At 50.6% G+C, this 17,180-nt stretch overlaps 10 protein-coding genes across 10 annotated transcripts; 4 read left to right on the forward strand and 6 right to left on the reverse strand.

Moving 5' to 3' along the window:
* Positions 1-290: 290 nt before the first annotated feature.
* Positions 291-780, forward strand: ACHE_20517S (Spo12 family protein; the record flags this gene model as incomplete). Its single annotated transcript, XM_043284828.1, has 3 exons — positions 291-439; positions 534-623; positions 684-780. The coding sequence occupies 3 exons, from the start codon at positions 291-293 to the stop codon at positions 778-780; spliced, it is 336 nt and encodes a 111-aa protein (XP_043133581.1).
* A 651-nt stretch (positions 781-1,431) lies between these two features.
* On the reverse strand, positions 1,432-1,818 carry ACHE_20518A (uncharacterized protein; the record flags this gene model as incomplete). Its single annotated transcript, XM_043284829.1, has 1 exon — positions 1,432-1,818. One exon carries the CDS (start codon positions 1,816-1,818, stop codon positions 1,432-1,434), a length of 387 nt encoding a protein of 128 aa, XP_043133582.1.
* A 227-nt stretch (positions 1,819-2,045) lies between these two features.
* ACHE_20519A (uncharacterized protein) lies at positions 2,046-2,815 on the reverse strand (the record flags this gene model as incomplete). Its single annotated transcript, XM_043284831.1, has 3 exons — positions 2,046-2,367; positions 2,477-2,631; positions 2,702-2,815. The coding sequence occupies 3 exons, from the start codon at positions 2,813-2,815 to the stop codon at positions 2,046-2,048; spliced, it is 591 nt and encodes a 196-aa protein (XP_043133583.1).
* A 645-nt stretch (positions 2,816-3,460) lies between these two features.
* ACHE_20520A (uncharacterized protein) lies at positions 3,461-3,682 on the reverse strand (the record flags this gene model as incomplete). The annotated part of the gene is made up of 1 exon (XM_043284832.1): positions 3,461-3,682. One exon carries the CDS (start codon positions 3,680-3,682, stop codon positions 3,461-3,463), a length of 222 nt encoding a protein of 73 aa, XP_043133584.1.
* Positions 3,683-4,465: 783 nt separating this feature from the next.
* On the forward strand, positions 4,466-5,907 carry ACHE_20521S (acyl-CoA dehydrogenase family protein; the record flags this gene model as incomplete). Its single annotated transcript, XM_043284833.1, has 3 exons — positions 4,466-4,540; positions 4,593-5,051; positions 5,098-5,907. The coding sequence occupies 3 exons, from the start codon at positions 4,466-4,468 to the stop codon at positions 5,905-5,907; spliced, it is 1,344 nt and encodes a 447-aa protein (XP_043133585.1).
* A 158-nt stretch (positions 5,908-6,065) lies between these two features.
* ACHE_20522A (ribosome biogenesis GTPase LSG1) lies at positions 6,066-8,021 on the reverse strand (the record flags this gene model as incomplete). The annotated part of the gene is made up of 1 exon (XM_043284834.1): positions 6,066-8,021. One exon carries the CDS (start codon positions 8,019-8,021, stop codon positions 6,066-6,068), a length of 1,956 nt encoding a protein of 651 aa, XP_043133586.1.
* Positions 8,022-8,459: 438 nt separating this feature from the next.
* On the forward strand, positions 8,460-9,973 carry ACHE_20523S (ribosome biogenesis protein LTV1; the record flags this gene model as incomplete). The annotated part of the gene is made up of 2 exons (XM_043284835.1): positions 8,460-8,479; positions 8,527-9,973. The coding sequence occupies 2 exons, from the start codon at positions 8,460-8,462 to the stop codon at positions 9,971-9,973; spliced, it is 1,467 nt and encodes a 488-aa protein (XP_043133587.1).
* Positions 9,974-10,144: 171 nt separating this feature from the next.
* On the reverse strand, positions 10,145-11,848 carry PGS1 (CDP-diacylglycerol--glycerol-3-phosphate 3-phosphatidyltransferase; the record flags this gene model as incomplete). Its single annotated transcript, XM_043284836.1, has 3 exons — positions 10,145-11,147; positions 11,198-11,550; positions 11,600-11,848. The coding sequence occupies 3 exons, from the start codon at positions 11,846-11,848 to the stop codon at positions 10,145-10,147; spliced, it is 1,605 nt and encodes a 534-aa protein (XP_043133588.1).
* A 235-nt stretch (positions 11,849-12,083) lies between these two features.
* ACHE_20525S (complex I NDUFA12 subunit family protein) lies at positions 12,084-12,858 on the forward strand (the record flags this gene model as incomplete). The annotated part of the gene is made up of 7 exons (XM_043284837.1): positions 12,084-12,134; positions 12,200-12,220; positions 12,289-12,295; positions 12,351-12,431; positions 12,493-12,556; positions 12,618-12,755; positions 12,810-12,858. The coding sequence occupies 7 exons, from the start codon at positions 12,084-12,086 to the stop codon at positions 12,856-12,858; spliced, it is 411 nt and encodes a 136-aa protein (XP_043133589.1).
* A 294-nt stretch (positions 12,859-13,152) lies between these two features.
* On the reverse strand, positions 13,153-16,882 carry ACHE_20526A (putative filamentation protein (Rhf1); the record flags this gene model as incomplete). Its single annotated transcript, XM_043284838.1, has 5 exons — positions 13,153-15,591; positions 15,652-16,235; positions 16,291-16,614; positions 16,676-16,796; positions 16,877-16,882. The coding sequence occupies 5 exons, from the start codon at positions 16,880-16,882 to the stop codon at positions 13,153-13,155; spliced, it is 3,474 nt and encodes a 1,157-aa protein (XP_043133590.1).
* Between the last annotated feature and the right edge of the window lie 298 nt (positions 16,883-17,180).

Below are 17,180 nucleotides of genomic sequence, written 5' to 3' on the forward strand. Positions count from 1 at the left end.
GATACCATATGAGTTATTTCTTTGTTCCAATATTATTTGCCTCATTCCTCTTTGTATTGATACTTGAGCACTGGTAGTCTATAGAATGGCTGATATCATGGCGGTTGCCGGGACGACAATCGCCGCATATTTTTTTCTCTTTCCTTTTCTGCCGTCACCTCTCGACCTCCACCACCTGGCCATTCCTCTTTAAGCTACAAAGCATTACACTTCAGAAAACAAAACTTCCTCATATTTATCACAGACAAATTACAAGAAAGAACTTCACAAAGACAAATTAAATAAAAAAAATGGACGCCCAACAACCTCTCGCAGACCGCACCAACACCCACACAACAGTGAGCCACGAGAAGATCGATGATCTGAAGAGCGCGCCCGCCAACCTCAACTCGCTGGAATATCACCGTCAGGTCTTGCAGGGGAAGATTGAGGGTGACAAGTAAGACTGCCTGTGTCCACATCGTGCGCTAGTCTTTGAATCGCGATTGTGTTAAACAACACGTTGGAGGGTAATGCAGTACTAACGAGAACAGGGGCCAAGGAAGCTACGTCTCGCCTTCGGATGACATTATGAGTCCTTGTTCGAAAAAACTGAGCGATCTTAAGGGGAAGCGATTTAAGAAGTATGTCCCCCTCCTTTCTACCTTCCAAGGGACTGTCAAGATACTAACGGGTGCCAACAGCGTCGGAAAACCGCAATCCCTTTTTGCAAAACTCGGAAAGAAGAATTTTGAGTCATCGCAACAACAACAGGCTGGGGATACCGGGGAGGGACAGTAGCTGTCTCGGAGAGACTGGGTAGGAGGGACCTTTGCGCTGGTTCGCATTTGATTCAGTTGCTTCTTTTTCTTTCTCGATTCTTGTTTTTGTTTGGATTGTTGATTACTGGCCCTCCTTCCGGTAGTTCCGGTTGTCTCTTATTCTGTTGTTTGTATCACTTGTTATGGGTTCGGTTCGGTTCGGTTTGCATTGGGGTTCTGGTTGGGTTTTCGAGTTAAGGAATTGTACTGGGAATGCTTGAATGCTTTATTGTTTAATAGGAATGAATGTATTCGATATCTTTGATTCTGGTGCTAGTAAGTGATTTTCACAATTTGTTCAAACAAAGCATTTAGTCTATCTCATCCGACTGGCAATATCCCGCGCCACATAGATCTGTCTATATGAATCGACCTCATCGACAAACATTCTGAGTCTTTCCTTCGTCTGCGTATCCAGTCCTGTCTCGTTCTCGAGTCGGTCGAGCGCTGCCATGCAGCATTCCCGTTCATATTCAGCAACCTACATCATATTGTCCTTGGGTTTCTTTTCAACCTGTGCAACTGTCTTCGGACCCGTCCCCGCCTTCTCCGCATCCTCACAAAACTCGGGAAAGTTGACGCTGTTAAGGTTTTTCTCTGCTCGATCCCGAACAATGTTACCATAGTCATTTTACTGTCGGCACATGGTAGCCAAATGCCTGCACATGTCCTCTGCCAGATACCTCTGGCGGGCTTCCTTGAATGCAGGCTCACCAGGATTGGCGATCAAGCAGCTGAGGAAGTGGGAGGAATACGGGCAGCTGGTGTGGTCGGCCGACGTGGACCGTACCCCAGAGCAGTAGGAGGAGCGCGGCGTCGCAAATTCCGTCGTGCGATCTACCGTAAGACTCTCAGAGTGAAACCGGGCGTAATCTTCGGCGTGGGTGAGGTGTGCGAGGATGAAGACCTTGAGCTCGCGGCGCAGAGTGCGCTGGACAGACGGAGGAGAGCGGACGACAGCAGGATGGGTTAGGACGTAGGTGATGAACTGACGCAGGAATTGGTCCGCGTAGTCCATGTCAGGCATATATCGCCATTGAGCGAAACGTGATTCTCATAGATCCTCATTGGATTGAGTTGCAGTTTCGCCATTGCCATCGACGTCGGCGAAGAGAGGCTCGCCATTGGGGTCGTTGCACAGTCGCTCAAAAAGGGCGTTGGATATCATTGCTACCCAGGCCGTGTCGTATAGCAGTAGAAATGGGACCCAACACTATTCACCTAAGTCCAATGTACTCTGCTACCTTATAGAAAGTCTCCTTTCACCGGGCCCCACAGTATCTCCCAAATGCGCTCGAATGTACCGAGGCACTCTTGCGGCAAAGGACCCCGGCTGACGCTCTCGATATTCGACTTGATTTGCTTGACAGAACTGGCCCCGAGGATGATTCCATCACTCTCTTCCAGTAAAGAATGGTAGTACGCCCACCGCAGTGCAGCATCGATAGTTGTAGTTCCAAGAGCGCGTGTTGTTTTATCCAACTGCTTGACCGCATCATGCAGTGATCCTGGTTGTAAAGGCTCTGCATGAATTTGTTCATGGGACCATCGCCGTCGAAGCGTGTGCCTTCGGCGTTGTCATTTGTGAGTTTGCTGGACAGAAAGCCAGAGGTTAGAACTCTGGTGTGTATCGTATTAGTATTTGCTCAGCATGGTTGAGTTGAAGGACAACACACCGGAATGCGTTGTAGGCAATACCGTATTTCTTCAGGATTAGGAGGAGCTTCTTTTCCATTCCCTGATTGACGGCGCTGTAGTCGCCCTGGTAGACAGTGGGCTTGATATAGCCATTGGCCTCGCAGATGTCGATAAATTCCTGTAACAACTCTGGCTGAAGTTGGAGACACCGAGCTAGAAAATATTAGCTGTGTTCAAGTAGTCTGCTCAGGGATATATAGAACATTTTTGAACTTTCCAGCCTTGTGCAAACTATCGAAAGTCTCCGCCTGTTCCTTCAACGGGGTCTCTGGGTCTGGAAAGTGGATTTGGAGAGTGTTGACCTGCTCGACACCCATGCGCTGCAAACTGGTGTTGATGGACTTCAATTGCAGACCTTTCCAACTCGCCGTGATCCGGAGACAATGTGAGGATCTTAGTGTCGATAGTGAAGCCCTGAGAGGCAGCTTTGGTCTCGCCGAGCAGTTCCTCCGAGCGCCCAGGCAAAAGTGGGAGGATATCTGCCGGCAGTGTCGAGGTGGATGATGTTGTTCTCTTTAAGATAATCGAGAACTTCCTGGGCATCTTCAGGATTGACAAAGTTCATGCCAAAGGAGGCGGCGCCGAAGATGAGCTTAGGGACACCCATGTTGTCGATGACAACTGGTAGGAGGGGCAATAAATACGAACAACTATGAATTAAAACCGGATGAAAAGGTCCCAGTGCATATCATAGTTGTAACCCTGATTGAAAAGTTACATTTTCATTGGCCTAGAATATGTCGTATTGCATACAAGTATTGCTTGTTTTGCCATGCTTACGCGAGATTATTGATCTTGATAATCCATTCTATTGTATCATCTGATTCATAATACTATTCTACTCACAAAGTCGGAGCTAGGTCTAATCTCTTCAACACCATCTGTTGCATCTGACTCGGAGTCCGTTTCTCTCCCAGCATAATATCCTCCGGTCGGTCGGTCTGTCATTCGGATATCCAATATCATAATGCAGTAGCAATGCCATCATCACCAGTTTGATCTGTGTTGCTGAGATTGACACAGGCGAATTTGCCAAAATCCCATCCCGGTCCATCTCTGTCGGATGCAGCAAACTGACACCGGGCTTGTTCTTTGACCTGGCACAGCTTGTAGAATCGGTATCCATCAAAGGTTTCGGGATCGGGGTACTGTTCAGGATCTCTGCACATGGGAGAGATGGGCATGGAAATAAAGGCCTTTCAGGGAATGGTGACAAACAAACATGATGTCAAAAAACAAACTTCCGCAAAGAGAGGAGTTTTGACAGGCATCGCTAACGCCTACAGACGATGGCAACATGGCAAATAACGAAGCCTTAGCCTTTCCGTACACGGTAAATACAGTTTCCTTTGTTTGCCTTGATGGTTTCTTCTTCTTTCTCTCCAAATTTGATATTCTCGGTTGCCTGCATACATATGAATACATCTTGCTTTACAGAATTGAGAAATGAACCTCGAAAATGATTCTTCCGCATTCATTAGTTGTCTTACCTTTCCTGCTTTAACGGTCATATGACTTGACGGGAGGCCTTGCTCTGCATGTTTTCAAGCTTAGAAGTACTGAAATAACTGGATGGTGCGCCATTGCCAGCTAGTATCTACGAGTTATTAAGCCCTCCTGTGGTTGATCAGAGACTGGAACTTGTGCACGATGCTGTTTTCCTCCTTCCTTGCCTCGCTGGAGCAAGTTGTGACTGAACTTGGGTTATGTATAAGACTTACATAGCCATTGGTGAGGAAGCCGTCGTGCCCTTGCAGGTATAAATTGTCCGGTTATGTAGAGAAAGTAGGGTAAGCTGGCATTAATAATGCTGCATAGTAGCTTTATGCTCAGCCGAGATCAACCTCGGCATCTCCGCAACCTCCGTCTCCGCAGTCGGTATAATTTCAGCTCTCGCTCGACTCTTTATCTCTTTGACACTTATTCTATATTCTATCTCATCAATCAATACTGTCAATACTGTGAAAATGTCTGCCTCTGCCAGAATCCCTCCCATCGCTCAGCCATTCGTGAGCGACCGGGCTAGAAAGACTCTCGACTTGGTATGATACCAGCGCCAACCCGCTCCGCTACTTGCTAACAGCTAATGCGCAGGTCGAAGAATTCGTCGAGAAAGACTGCATCCCCGCCGATCCCCTTTTCCAAGCCCAGCTCGACGCTGCCCCCTCACGATGGCAAGCCCACCCCCCCGTAATCGAAGAGCTCAAGACCAAGGCCCGCCGCCTGGGCCTCTGGAACATGTTCCTCCCCAAGAGCCACTTCTCGCAGGGCGCGGGCTTCACAAACCTCGAGTACGGCCTGATGGCCGAGTACTTGGGAAAGAGCTCGGTTGCGAGTGAGGCGACGAACAACGCGGCGCCGGATACGGGGAATATGGAGGTGTTGGCCAAGTATGGGAATGAGGCGCAGAAGGGGGAGTGGTTGGGGCCGTTGTTGGATGGTAAGATTCGGAGTGCGTTCTTGATGACCGAGCCCGAGGTCGCGTCGAGTGACGCTACGAATATTCAGTTGAATATTCGGCGGGAGGGCAACGAGTATGTGCTAAATGGATCAGTAAGACTCTCTCCTTGGATATGTCGGATGATGGCTGACAATGTAGAAATGGTGGTCCTCTGGTGCCGGTGACCCCCGTTGCCAGGTCTACCTGGTCATGGGCAAATCCGACCCTACCAACCCAGACACCTACAAGCAGCAATCCGTCATCTTGGTCCCCGCCAACACCCCGGGAATCACCGTGCACCGTATGCTAACCGTCTACGGCTATGATGACGCTCCCCACGGTCACGGCCACATCACTTTCGAGAACGTCCGCGTGCCTATCTCCAACATGGTCCTAGGCGAAGGCCGCGGCTTCGAGATCATCCAAGGCCGTCTGGGCCCCGGCCGCATTCACCACGCCATGCGCACCATTGGTGCCGCCGAAAAGGCTATTGAGTGGTTGATTGCGCGGATCAACGACGACCGCAAAAAGACCTTCGGGCAGAGTTTGAGCTCGCACGGTGTGATCCTCGAGTGGGTTGCGAAGTCGCGGATTGAGATTGACGCTGCGCGACTCATCGTGTTGAACGCAGCTATCAAGATCGACCAGGGCAACGCCAAGGCTGCTCTGAAGGAGATCGCGCAGGCCAAGGTTCTTGTCCCCCAGACTGCGCTGACTATCATCGACCGCGCGGTGCAGGCGTACGGTGCTGCGGGTGTCTGTCAGGATACCCCATTGGCGTACATGTGGGCGTTGATCCGGACGCTGCGCATCGCTGACGGACCTGACGAGGTGCACTTGCAGCAGTTGGGCAAACGGGAGAATCGGTCGCGGAAGGACGCGATTGTGTCCAAGTTGAACTGGCAGCGTGCTGAGACGGATCGGTTGCTTACTGCTAACGGATTCGGGAAGATCAAGAGCCATCTGTAACTGCCGGTGGTATATAAGACTAGTATAGTTAGGTAAATTGTCATAATAACATTATGCATAATGTACTCCGTATCTATAACCGACTTTTAAAATGGTAGGATCATAAAAACAAAACAAAACAAAAAAAAAAAAAAAACGACTCGCCCGCGAGCAATCGATCAATAATATTCCTCCTCCGTATTCCCAGCAGCTCTCTTCCCCTTCGCCCTCTTCTTATTCCCCTTGAAATGCTTCTTTGAGTTCCCCTTCACCTCCGAGACATCCACCCCGCGTTCCATCGCAACCATCATCCTCTCTTTTCGGCCAGTCAACTGCTTCCGCATTTGCTGTCCTTGCTCAGTGTACTGCGAGTTAAACGGGAGTGTCATACGACCAGCAGACGAAGAGGAGCCAGCGAAGAATCCCGTATCGAGGTTCCGTGCACGCTGGCCTTCTTCACTCTGGTTGGGCTTGGAAGAAGGTAGCGAGGCAAGTTCAGACTCTACGTCGTCGAGGTTGTCCGCCTGCTGTGCTTTCGCAAGGACGGCTTGTCGACGAGCGGGAAGGTGCGTCATGTCGTAAAGTTCCTTGTTGAACTCGAGGGGGTCGATCTGCTCCTGGCCCTCTGCGGGTGGAGGAGGGTGACAGAAGAGGAGTTTTCCGCTGACGTAGTCTTTGAGCACGTAGCGTGCTGCGCGGGATTCGTCGGGTTGACCTTGGCCTGTTGTCGAGAAACCGCGGGCGCGGGCGTATGTGCGCAGGAGCTCGGAGGCAGTTGGGATACCCGTGCCTCCTTCTTCGATAGGGCGGGTGTTAATTTTCACGCCGTAGACGTTCTCGACAAATTCCTTGGGGATACGGTGTGCGACGAGGCCAGCGGGACCAGTGAATTCGCGCTGTTGGTCGATGGGGAGGACACCGTTGACAACGAGCTCGGCCTTTGTCGTGGCGAAGTTGGGAAACACGAGACCGGGGCAATCGCAGAGCATAATCTCGGGGGAGAGGTAGAGGGTTTGGAAGTGTTTGGTTTTACCGGGGGTAGCGGAGACGGAGACCTTTTTGGCGCCGAGGAGGGCGTTGATGGTGCTGGATTTACCGACATTGGGGTAACCGACTAGACCGATGACTGTTTTGTGTTTTTGTTGTTCGCCGGCTTCCTGGTTGAGGGGGAGGGTGTCGGGGGTGTTGGAGAGGAAGAGTTCTTCGAGTTCATCGACATCGAGGATGTCGGTTCTCCGCGAGTTTTCGCCTTCTTGCTCCTGCTTCTTCTGCTCTTCGATGTTGAGGTCCTTGGCTGCATCAGCCAGGTCGTTGGCCTCGCTACCAGATTCATTCTCCAAAAGCCGCGCCTCGTTGCGCTCCTTGGCCAAGTGTGCAGAGAAGAATCGGAAGGGAATGTTGTTTCGCTCAAAATAGTCCGCCCACATCTCTCGTTGCTTATCCGTCAACATATCTGCTTTGTTCACAAGCAATAAGTTCTTCTTCTTGGGATCGATCTGCTTCACATAAAGTTCAAGATCTTCGCAACGGAACAGTAACGGGTTTCTCGCATCGACAATCTGCACAACAAGGTCGGACCGTTCAATAACTCGCCACAGCTGTCTCCAGACTTCGAGGTTGCGCTCGAACGGAGTCATAAGCAGGTCATGGTTCTCTTGCAAATCAGCAAGACCTCTCCGCCAATCCAGCAGACTCTCCCTCTCCATCGCCTCCAATTGCATCGGTGTCGTAGTCTTATCCCATTTCGGCCGTCTCGGAACCGTCAACCTTGCCTTGTTCTTCTGATGCTTCTTCACAGCCGACTTCTCTTCCGACGCAGAAAGGAGATACGGGTTCTTCTGATCCGCATGAATAATCTTGACATTGCTCATCTTCTCCGCCGTAAAATCAGTACCCGCCAGCTCGGCGGTACTCAGGAATTCATCGAGGGCGCCCTGCTCTGTAACACTGCGCATTTTCACCCACGCAGCCTCCTTAGCACCGGGCGTGACATAGGTCTCTCCGTTCATGTCTACACGTGCGACGGCGGCATTGTGCGAGACTTTCTTCTGGGCTGATGCTTTGCCTTTGCCAAATCGGTCTTTCATGAGGCTGTTACCCAGCCCCACGGAGTTTTTGGACTTTGCGAGGACCATGGTGGCGCGTTCAATTCGTTACCACGATAGAAATAATTCAAAATCAATGTGCCTTCGCTCAGATTGAAGGTGGCGAAGGGATGTTGAGTGGAAGTTGAATTAATAATTTTTCGAGTGAGAAACCCCGCGTGGATAAGATAAGGCTGAGTAAGCGGGTTGATGGTAGCTAGTTAACTAACTACTACAGTTCCTGTAGTGATGAGACAATAATATACTGCTTGTATAGTGTAGAAATGCTATGGAAAGTAATAGTGCTATGGATATTATCCAGCCCTAATGTTGTGTTGCTTCAAGGTCCTCGAGCAAACAGAATCTGAATGCCGATAAGAATCACGTGATCCGTATCATCCCACTACCTCTTTTTTTTTTTTTTTAATCGCCCAACACAGGGACTATCCGAATAATACACATTTGAATCTCTGAGAGAGACTCTTCAAAATGCCTCCCAGGAAGTGGATGTACGTCCTTACCCAGCCCTTTCTGAAACCGTAGCTAACCAGCACAGTGACAAGAAAAATGCCGCGACATACCAACTCTTCCACCGATCCCAACACGACCCTCTAATCCACGACCCCCAAGCCGACGACCGAGTCCTCCACCAAGTCGGCGGTCCATCACTCGCTGCATCGGATGCCTCAAAGCGCACCAAGAACCTGCACGACCTCCAAGATGAATTCGGCACCGACGCCGTTCGGAAGAACGAAGGTGAAGCCGCCAACTACGGTATCTTTTACGACGACACAAAATATGACTACATGCAGCACTTGCGGGAGCTGGGAACCGGCGGGGGTGAAGCGCATTTCGTCGAGGCTTCTTCGAAGGACAACAACAAGGGGAAGAACAAAGGGATGAAGTTGGAGGATGCGCTGAGACAGGTGTCGCTTGATGATGGACGGAGTACGGCTGGTGGTCATAGCGTGTATGGGTCGCAGTATGGAGATATGCTGTCGACAACTTCGTCGTATGTTCGCAAGCCGACGTACCAGGATCAGCAGAATATCCCTGATTCTATTGCGGGGTTCAAGCCTGATATGGACCCTCGCCTCCGTGAAGCTTTGGAGGCGCTCGAGGATGAGGAATTTGTCGATGACGAAGACGAAGATGTGTTTGGCGAGTTGACTAAGAGTGCTGAGGAGATGGACCCGGGCGAGTGGGAAGACACCCTGTTCGACGTGGAAGAGGAAGATGAAGATGACGGCTGGGAATCCGACGCTACAGAAAAAGCCCCCGTGCAGACCGGCAAAACAGACATCGCGGAGACAGATGACACAGATGCCGCATCAGGAAAACTACCCGATCTCAACGAACCCATCCCAGACCAACACCCCGAAGACCAGGCCTGGATGCGCGAGTTCGCCAAGTTCAAGAAAGACGCCAAATCCAAACCCGCCGCAGGCCCCGCAGCACCACCCAGCATCGTTCCGTCAGAGCAACGCAGCACCCTCGCCTCCACCGTCTTCACAGCCGGCGGCACGCCTGTCCGCCGCAAAAAGCGCAAGGGCGCCATGACCAACCCCTCCGCATACTCCATGTCATCCTCTGCACTTGCCAGAACCGAAGGCCACCGACTCCTCGATGACCGGTTCGAGAAGGTGGAGGCCCTGTATGCCCTCGACGAGGAAGATGAGGAAGGCTTCGACGATAGCATGTCTATGGCTAGTGGTATGACCGGCATGACTGGTATGACTGGCATGTCGACTGCCTCGTCGCAAGCACCGAGCTTGGTCCAGGCCAATGGCACTGAGGTGCCTCCGGCACATAGCTTTAACAACATCATGGATGATTTCCTTGCCGGGTGGGACAATAACACCAGCGCGCAGGTCAAGCGCAAGGGTGTTAAGATGAAGAGAGGAAAGCATGGCAACGAGGCTATTGGTATGAGGATGCTCGATGAAGTTCGGCAGGGCTTGGGACCTGCTAAGTTTAATGGGAAGGTGCCTGGAAGGGCATGAATGATTGCATGATACAATATCATTATTGACAGGTATTTCGGTTTGGCGTTTCGGTTTATAGTATACAAAGTGATGATCAATTGAATATATCAAGATTGTCTGTTGTACACGTTCCATGTAGTTCATACATGGCGTATATAATACTCTCCTATTCAAATGCGAAAGGTAAAACTACAATGCACCTCCAACTTTCTCGACAATCCACATAGCCAACCTCACATTCCACCCGACCTTCCGTTCTGTCCTCCTCAGATCCTCCCTCAATATCCCTTCCGCATCCTTCTGCAACCATTCAATCTCCTCGCCCATCCTCTTCTTCAATTTCTGGTCATCCGTGACAACCAACGCACCAACCTCCAAATCCAGACTATAGCTGCGCTTGGTGTAATTACTGCTTCCGACAAAGGTCAGACTAGGGTTTTCTTCTCTGGGTAAGGTCAACCAAAGACCCTTGGCGTGGTACGTCCACCCGCCGGGTTGACCAACTGTTCCGCGGCGCCATTCTTTGAGCTGGATGCTGTTTGTCCGTTGGACGTCTGCGACTCTGTCCAAGAAGCGGGCAGAGAGGTGTGTGTATGCTGCGGGGAGCATGCCAGATACACCCGGGGAGCCGTAGAAGCCGTTTGCCCAGGGTGATGCTGTTAGCACGGTACCCCGGGTTGTAGAGGCAGTGTGGCAGGCGGACGTGCTGTGGATCAAGAGGGAGGAAAGGACGGGGTGGATGTTGAAGTAGCCCGCTGTGAAAAGCCACTGCGCACCGGAGAACGCTGGAGAGCTGGAGAGTAGACGAAGGATGGCTGTGACTGCTGGGTACTCCGTTGATGTATCGGGTTTCAACAATGGTGTGAACTGTGCCACGGGGTATACATATGTTTGGCTTGAAGATTCTGTAGTAGACGGAAGTTCAGGTTTCTCTCTTGGTTGTATAAGGGGGTTCAGGACTGTTGATGCATATTCGGTGAATTCGTCAGGATTCTCTAGAGGGGACGGCGCTCCGTTGGCTGCTGGCCAGTCCATAAGGTATCCAGAAATGCTATGCGGATCCGGAAGTATTAGGAAACTAAGATTACAAACGGCGTGATGAATAGCGCCATAATAATCTGCGAGTTCCTTAGAACTGAAAACATGGTATCTGTCCACGCGGTTTGTGAAATAGTCATTGGACAGATTTGCACTATACACAATGTCAGCGTTCGTCTTGCAATTCAAGATAAACCACCATACCCAGAAAGTATAATCTCATCGTCAATGCCATATAGCTTCATATGCTGAAGCCCCCAACCCTCGTTGATCCTCCGAGGAATCCATTTCTTCCTCAACCCGGTCAAATTAGGCGTATGGAACATGCGAATTTCAACCCTCTCTGACCCATGATTGGCAACCAGTGAAGCCAAAAGTGAGGCGCACGAAGCCTTGGGCGTTTCCCGAGTCCCTCTCAGCGCATCCGTCAGAATCGACACCTTGAGGTCCGGATTGTCGCGAAGCGCCTGATCCAATGTCTCGAGGAGCTCGTGCTCCGCTTTCCCGATATATAATGTCGAGAGATAGACTCGTCTCCGGGCTTTGCGGATTTTGTCCTATTCAGCTCGTCAACTCCAATTCCCATATTTCCGCACATCCGCGCACCTTCAATGTACTGTAGAAGCTAGAAGGAGAGTCGAGGATCGTAATCTGTGAGGCTGGGATCTCAAACCGAGGCGCTATCCGGTCCAATTCCACAGCAACAGTGCCCAAAGGCGATGCAGATGAAGCAGTCGAGGCCATCGGCGAGCTGGTTGTATACGCGGAGAACCTGCGATCAGGGAGCTTCCTCCGCGCGGCAGGCCTGCGGCCGGCACATCGAAGCGCATGGCCACCAATTCGTCTGAACATCATGGCCCGTATGTTTTTCTGCCCAAAACGACAGAATACCTTGATATGTAAGACCTGTAAGCCAATTGGACGCTGAATCTCGAAATTCTGAAGTTATCGCCAATCGTTCCGCTGGGTGCAAACGGTGCAAACAAACCACGCGCTAACCGCTTCGGGCGGGCGTTGGAACTCGTTGCTGCTTCTCAAGGCGAACTTCAAGCACCGCAGAACATATTCACCTTCGTGCACATCGCCCAGCATGTCGACTATTACTCGGACGTTGCGGAACCTCCGCAGAGTTGGTATCAAGGTTTGTATTTCGGGAGTCATGATTTTAGCGTGGTGGACGTTATACTGACTGCTCTCCCTTAATAGGACGCTGCCCACCAGATGCAGGTACGGACCCGGATATAACGGAGGATACACAATTTGGATTGCTCACTCTATGGGCTTGTTGTATATAGTATATCGGTATGGTTGGACTTGGAATTGTTTTGGAAAACCCAGACTGACCCGTCGCGCACAGGTGATACCAAGGCTGGTACCTTCATCGGAACCGACCGTTACGGCAACAAGTACTTCGAGAACATGGCGGAGGAGCTGCCGCGTAAGCTTGCTTCAAATATTCGATTGGGTTGCTTCTGGGGGTGGCTAATGCGGTTATTTAGTCCGGACACGATGGGTCGACTACAAACAGGCTGAATACGACCCTTCGCAGATTGAGCCCGGCTGGTGAGCATCCTGCTTCTAGGAATATGGCTAAGGTATCCTGGTTTGCTGATAAATTATACAGGCACGCTTGGATGTCCTACTTGGTCGACCAACCCCCAACCGTCGACAAATTCATGCAGACCGGTATCCGTCCCTGGGAATTGCCCGAGCATCGCCCTATGCTGACTCTCTCCCGCGGTGCATACAAAACTTATTCGACGTGAGTATTGGTATTCTGAGACGATTGGGGTGGCCCATAGCTAACGTCTTGAAGCACCCGCCCCAAGGTTTCTGCCTGGACACCTGTTGCCGCTCCCCGGTAATGCATTTTCCAAGTATAGTCAGAATGAAAATAAGAATTTGCGGGCATTCAAGTTTCGTTTCTTCTGACAATTCGTGCTATCCGCTTGGCGGAGATTTGTAAATAAGAAAATGTCATTGGTAGTTTGTTTCCATTCTTATTCCGAATTGCGGCGTATGTTCTAAAGTAATTATCTATTGACAAAATCTATCGACAAGGCATCATATTCGGCCAAGAAAAAGATACAGATGAGGAATATATAAGAGAAAATAAAAAGCCTCTGCTAAATACAAAATTATTTAGATAATATGCACACCTAAAGAACATACAGACCAGAGCCAATGTTCGACCAGTGCCGGATCGGCCGTGTGTCTTCGAGTTCAATACACCACCACAGAACCTCCTTCAGCTTGTCGATCTGCCCCCCCGCTTCATAGGCTCTGGATAGAGCATACCAAGCTTCAGAATTATCCCAGGAACTGCCGCGCTTGGTCAAAGCCGACAAGAGACCATAGGCGCGGTCGCGAGCGGCGAGACGGTTGAGGAACCTGGGCTCTTCATCTGGAGAAAGCGAAGCCGATTTGATATCTTGAGGTTTGTGTGGCTCAGTGACATTCAGTAAACGAGCAGAGTCGCTTTGCTGTTTCTGCTTTGACGACGGTAACAAGGAGAGTGTCGAGGCGTCATGTGTCACTTCGGACTGGGGGGTCTCTGCAGGCATTTTCTGATCCCAGATGTCAAGGAGCAGCCTTGCCAACCCGATGGTGGCTCTAGGGTGATCAGGGTCACGCATCAATGCTGTCTCAAACTGCTCCAATGCTTCATGAGGCCGTGATTGAGCTATTGAAAGGTATCCTTGTTCGGCTTGGAGGTCGGCCCAGAGCTCTTCGGAACTCCTTGTCACACCCCAGCCGCGGCTGCTGAAGGATTTGGCGGATGCATTCTGTGCTGCAACAAGTGCCTCGATGCGATTGAGTTGCTTAGAAGCCTCTTCGCATGCCTCCTGTGCGTCGTCGAATAGCGATGCTCGTCGATAGAGTCCAGCAATGAGGAGCCAGATCTTGACAAGGATCCCGATTGCGTGTTTCTGGGCTTGAGAAATGGGGAATCTAGTCACTGCATTCGTGGGTGAGTCGAATCTGTAAGAGGTCGGCAGTCGAACGTCTTGCTCAGGCGGCTGTTTCGGATGCCCAGTTGGGTAAGGCTGGTCCGTGTGCTTCATGTTGTGAGCGATAGGCCAGAGAGGCTGCTTGGCGCTCTGATCAGACGTCGGAACGGCTTCAGACACTGCAATTCCAACTGTGTGCTGGTTATTGGCCCCTTCCTCGGTGGGTTGTGCTGTCCCGGTATCAGGTGCTTCTGGTATCCCCTCTCCATTTGCCATGTAATCATGTTTTGGTAGGTTGTCAGGCTTTTTAACGCTACTGGCACGCCTTCTGAATCTCTGCTTTACCGAATCCGATTTTCCTACTCCCTGTCCACTAGAACCAGGGGAATGTGTATCCTCGTCGGTGATTTGAATGGAGGGTGCTCCTTCAGCGCTAGGGGGCTGCTCTCTTGCACCGTTTGTGTTGTGGTCAACCCCAGACTCCACCCTCCGCTCTGGCAGACGAGATGCCCTGTGCCGTGAAAAAATACTACCGCGGAAAGTCTTCACGGTTCCAGCGGAGCTTTTCGGTGGAACAAGATGATCTGTCTGGTCGATCTTCGTATTCTTGCTGTTGTCTTCACCCTCCAATTCGAGATTTTGGAATAAAGTAGCGAAAAGACTGAGAAGCTGATGGCTATGGTTAACAGCAGCCTCTGGACCCTCCATGATCTCAACGAATGCAAGTTGCGTCACGCGCGTCTCAATAATACGCTCTTTCTCCCGGCCTCGGAACTGATCAACCAGAGCATGCTTAAGGCCTGATGCATCTAATTGAGTGTCCAGTTGCTGTTTATGCGAGCGTTTGCCGTGCGATGAAACAGCAGCTGGAAACTGCTCAAATGCGGTTTCGCACGAACGCTCAGCCATAGCAAAGTCATGCTTTGCACTCAGCAGAAGCGCGAGTAGATGCCATAAGGACACTAAGTCCCGTTCCCTTGCAAGATCTGCCTGGTTCGTGGGATGAGTGTTGGATGTCAGTGCTGATTTGACGTAGTCAATTGCACCATCCAGGTCACGATCTTCCGCCAGTACAAGGGCAAGAGTGTATAGCGATGAGTAATTCAACTCATCTTCCAGTTCTGGAGCAATGCTCTTTTCCAAATATTCAATGGCTTCGGCTCGAATGTCATCCCGAGCCTCGTTCACTGGCGTCCAGTTTGCCCAGTTCGCAAGTCCGATACCGACAGCCCTGTATGCCATTGCAAAAACCGCGGGAGGAATGTCCCCGGAATATGGCGGGCTGGTTGGTTGGGAATCAGGCTGCTGATCATTCTGCTGAACACTGGAGTTTCCCTGGGCATGCTTATCAACCACTTTCTGAATGAGCGTAACCAAATCCCTCGCTTTCTCTGCTTCTTTCTTTGAGCCAAAGCAGCACAGCATGCTAATTCCTTCAGAGAGGGTTCTCAATAACGTGCCGTCGTCCTCGAGTTCACCGGATTCTGCTGCTTTTTCCGCGCGCTCTTTGGCACCAATGACAATCTCTAGATACGAGTCGAGAGCTTTAAGTGCGAGATCAAATTCCGCCACTGCAGAGTGGACGTGGAACAGGCGCCGAAGAATCAAGTGGGAGTGGTACGTCTTAGTAGCAGCACGGTATAAAATCTAATACAATGCTAGTTAGTACGCACGGCGTTGGCACATAGGAATGACTTTCGCACTTACATCAAGAACATTTCGTGACACAGCGCTTTGGCCTCCTTCCCCGAGATCTTCATCTCGCCAGTGTCCCCCACAAAGTACTTCCCAATTTGCAATTACTTGCTCAACCCACTTTTCGACTTGCGAATTTGTGCAATTTGCCGTGGGAAACATGACACTTTGCAAAAGATTGGCTTCATAGACCGATTCTACACGGCGCAATTCGCTAGCAAGCTGGGGACGTTCGGGCTCGCTCGTCGCAGGTACATATGGTAGGCCATGTTGTATAATGGCTGTCAAGACGTCGTAATATGATTTCCAGGTAGCGAGCTTCAGCCCTTTGGAAGAGGATGATTGTTTTGCGGCGGGGTGCGCAGACCATAATCGAAATGAAGTCAATGCGGTTCCCATCAGCTTATCGTCGACAATAACAGTATTAGCGCATATTTGATCACCGGTTAGCTGTGCACCCTTCCCTAGAAGCTTCTCGGTCCAATATGAGAACTGAGGGGTGCTCGAAAATGTCTGACTATGGCTACTCAGCCACGGCGTAAGCGAGCTTATTGCTTCCAGAGCATCATTGGGCTTCGAATCCGCGAGCCCAGCACCTAATCCGCAGTCAGACAAAAAATACTCGACTTTCTATTATGATCAAGCACTTACTCTTAAAGTAGCACCCCTTGACGAGACATACTCGTGTCCATGCGGAAGGCTCTTGGTCATCACTCGAGATGTCGTTCGCCGTCTCTCCAAAGTCGTCTGGCAAACGAGATGCTGCTATCCCCACTTCATTGAGTGTATAATGAATCCATCCCAGACAAGCTTGTGTTTGGAGTATCTCCTGCGGTGATGCATCCGGTTTCTCAACAATCGACAAGAGCGAGGGTACTAATTCGTGTAAATTGGACGAACACGCTTGGGCGGTCGGCGGTCGTTCTTTGTCATACGCAGCAATCTTGGATTCGGCCCTGGCAACCTCTAGGTAATCTGCCGTATGCTATATTAGCTTTCTCCTTGCTTATCGAGTAAAGGGAATTGGAGGAAGTACATGTCTTGTGAGGTGCATGTTTAGTCACTTTTCGGATCAATTCAGGGACTTCATCCCACTTGTCCTGGCATCGTGCCGTATCCAGGGCAGAGATATACCGCTGTGCCTTCTCCGAATCACCCTATATACAAAGGTCAATGAATTCCTGTTCCCCAATGACGGCTCGGAACACGTAGCTATGCTTCGCTCGGGGAAACTCACAGTCATGGCGGCGTAGAATCAAAGATACAATGAGACTCTCGAGGTTGGGATAGCGAAGAAGGAAACATCTATCCCAGGCACGCCCATCCAAGGCTCAAAGACCGTTAATATTCAGATTGCTTTCAATGAGGCTTCGCTATTTCAAATGCCAAACACTCACTGATTGCCGCGGCCAGGGGAGGAGATGACTAAGTTCACCGCCCGGTTTATTGTATCTTACCGGTATTACCGATGGCAGATTCACATGTGGTCATGTGGTCCGAGCTTCTGCCAAAAATTATTCTTCTTTAACTTTTTTTTTCCT

The sequence above is a fragment of the Aspergillus chevalieri genome, chromosome 2 (assembly GCF_016861735.1).
Source record: "Aspergillus chevalieri M1 DNA, chromosome 2, nearly complete sequence".
Classification (NCBI taxonomy): domain Eukaryota; kingdom Fungi; phylum Ascomycota; class Eurotiomycetes; order Eurotiales; family Aspergillaceae; genus Aspergillus; species Aspergillus chevalieri.